Source organism: Oculina patagonica, chromosome 8, assembly GCF_052425735.1.
Source record: "Oculina patagonica isolate OP01 chromosome 8, crgOcupat, whole genome shotgun sequence".
Classification (NCBI taxonomy): domain Eukaryota; kingdom Metazoa; phylum Cnidaria; class Anthozoa; order Scleractinia; family Oculinidae; genus Oculina; species Oculina patagonica.
The window spans coordinates 20,661,806-20,664,305 of record NC_135765.1 but is presented as its reverse complement, the minus strand read 5'-3'; the positions used below and the strand labels follow the sequence as shown (position 1 = coordinate 20,664,305).

General features: G+C 40.8%; 1 protein-coding gene across 2 annotated transcripts in view; it reads left to right on the top strand.

Annotated features, from left to right (window-relative positions):
* Positions 1-2,500, top strand: part of LOC144662715 (conserved oligomeric Golgi complex subunit 8-like) — a 95,272-nt gene that overhangs the window by 27,250 nt on the left and 65,522 nt on the right. For both annotated transcript variants that reach the window (XR_013572516.1, XM_078523591.1), the window contains exon 8: positions 2,174-2,373. Coding sequence is in view for 1 of the 2 variants with exons in the window: in XM_078523591.1 (XP_078379717.1) it covers positions 2,174-2,373 (200 nt within the window). In the remaining variant the exon portion in view is untranslated. The remainder of the gene's footprint in view (positions 1-2,173; positions 2,374-2,500) is intronic.

The window sequence follows — 2,500 nt, the reverse complement described above, 5'->3', positions numbered from 1 at the left end:
TGCTCTTGAAAGAGGTAAAAAGTTAAACACAAGCTTGTCTCATGAGCAGCGCGTGCTAAGTTGGCGGGCACAGCGCGCTCAGTAAGTTCGCGCGCAATACAATATGATTGGCATAATCTTGGATTTTTCCACCGGTGACGCCACATTTCAGAATTGGCGTGCTGCAGGTGAGACAAGTCGCTCGTTCCGCCACGATCCTCCGCCATTTTGTTTCTCATGCCGGCGCGCGCCCTTCGTTTCCGTATCCAGCAGTCTCCTGCGAATCTAACGAGCGACTTGGAGCAAGTCTACCCTCTAGTAAATACCAGGGGAAATTTTCTATTTTCGCCCGAATAACAATTACGTCATCAGAATAGAAATTGTCCAAGATCGCTATTTCAGCATGCGCGAACTTTCGAACCATACAAGTTGATGTGTAAAGACGAGCGTTCCCCGTTTTTGTCGGTTTTTATGCGAATATCTGTTAACCCAAAGGTTAGTTAGAGACATACCTTGATCCTTTATGTAGCAGAATCTCTGAAATTCTACTCGAAGTATCTCACAATCGCGGAGACTATTCTTTATTTTCTCTTTTGCTTTCGATCGTACGAACTTTACAAAAGCGGCCAGAAGCTAAGCAAGTCTCGCGTTTTCTCGCCGAAAATTTCACGCTCACGTGAAGCCGCCATGTTTGTTTTGATTCGCCGGCATTTCAAGCTCGCCCTTTCGTACCCATTCTTTGCGCGGTCAAGAAACCCTATGGAGCCACCTTTAAGCACATGATCAAATTTTTCCAATGAACACTTTGGTCATAAATTCGGACAATCTATCCAATCCAAGCTAGAAACCATCAAAAAGAGCACGAAAGAGGGATTTTTGGTTTTAAGTTAACCCATTGACTCCTAAACTGGCCGTAAAGGATCCGGGCATTTGTCCCGCTTGTGGCGTCATCATCTTTCACCCAGAAAGGCGACATCTATGCTCAAATTGTGAAGCAGACCAAGACCAAAAGATACCTAGGAGCTTGAAATATGCACCAAAACGCTTCAAAATTTTAGTGAAAAACTCAGAGGAAAATTTCCCCTTTCCACCCTTTGCTTGTCCATGGTAGGTCGTTCTTGCCTCGTTTGCGCTTTCGCGGAAATTCTTCTACTAGAAAGAAGCCTGGAAGAAGGCCAAACACTGCAGCAAAAAGAAAGGAAGAAGAGAAAAAGGAAAAGCAAAAAAAATATATAAAAAACGAAAAGCCTAAAGTGGTAGGATGGTTTATCGTCCAAAAACTGTCCAAAGTTTGATTTGTGTGCATGCACGAACTAAAAAGTTGTTAAACATGGTTCTGGTGAAAAACAAGCATGCATTTTGCGTTTCAAGGGCCGTTTTGAGTGATTTGGAACTATATTAGCTCATAATAGACCTTAAAAGGTCAAAAACACCTTTAAAAATGTGTTTTTTTGGAAAATCTCCAGGAGTCAATGGGTTAAGCATGTGACCAAATTTTTCCAAAGATGAAGACTTTGGTCATAAATGCAGACAATCTATCCAATCCAAGCTAGAAACCATCAAAAAGAGCACGAAAGAGGGATTTTTGGTTTTTAAGTTAATAATCATAACAAGACGTGAAGATGTACTAAAGCAGAATTTTAACTGTTCATTGAAAGTTTCTGTAAAATACTAAGAAAACTTGGTCTTCGACAAGGTATTTTAGTACATGTAGTACTTAGTCAACAACATTCAACCCAATTGTCACTAACGTCAATACTCTTCTTGTACACCTCATTTTTTTGGAGGAGTGGGGTGGGGTGGGCGCTTATTTGAGGTTGGGCACTTGTTAACTTTTCCTACCTATAAGGTGGGCGCTTATTCGAGGAACATGCACTTATTTGAGGTGGAGCGCTTAATTAAATAAATACAGTAAGCGATTCACCCTGTAGTTCTTGTAATGAAACAACTGTGAACAGTGATTTTATACGGCATAAGCCCATCAAATTCAGAAAGTTAATTTTAGTTAGAATAAGTGTGGTCTTTCAACACTGTACAGATGTCCTCAAGGGTGTCACTTACGGTAAAAAGTAAATATTTATGGCCACTTTGTATAAAGCCAGTGTTCAAATTGAAACAGTTGCATTCATGAATTTTCCTATTTTTTCCTTGTTAAGTAAGAAGAGATTATTTTATTTTTTCTTCATACATGTAGGTACAGCAGTTCTTGAAGACTTTAGAAAATGACTTAGAGCGTGGTGTTGGTAATCGTCTTGACTCACTGTTGGGTCAGTGCATGTATTTTGGACTGTCGTTCAGCCGAGTTGGAGCTGACTTTAGAGGCTTGCTTCCTCCTCTCTTCCACACTGCTGCCCTGCGGTCATTCAACACAGCATTGCATAATGCCACCAGCAGGTTTTCATTCTTTCCTGTTTCATAGTCTTACTGCTCCCTATGCTACCGGGAGCAATTAATTAATTATTTAATTAATCATTCACTGCTCTGGGACCTGTGTAGCTGGGGGTATTTCACATGTGACAAC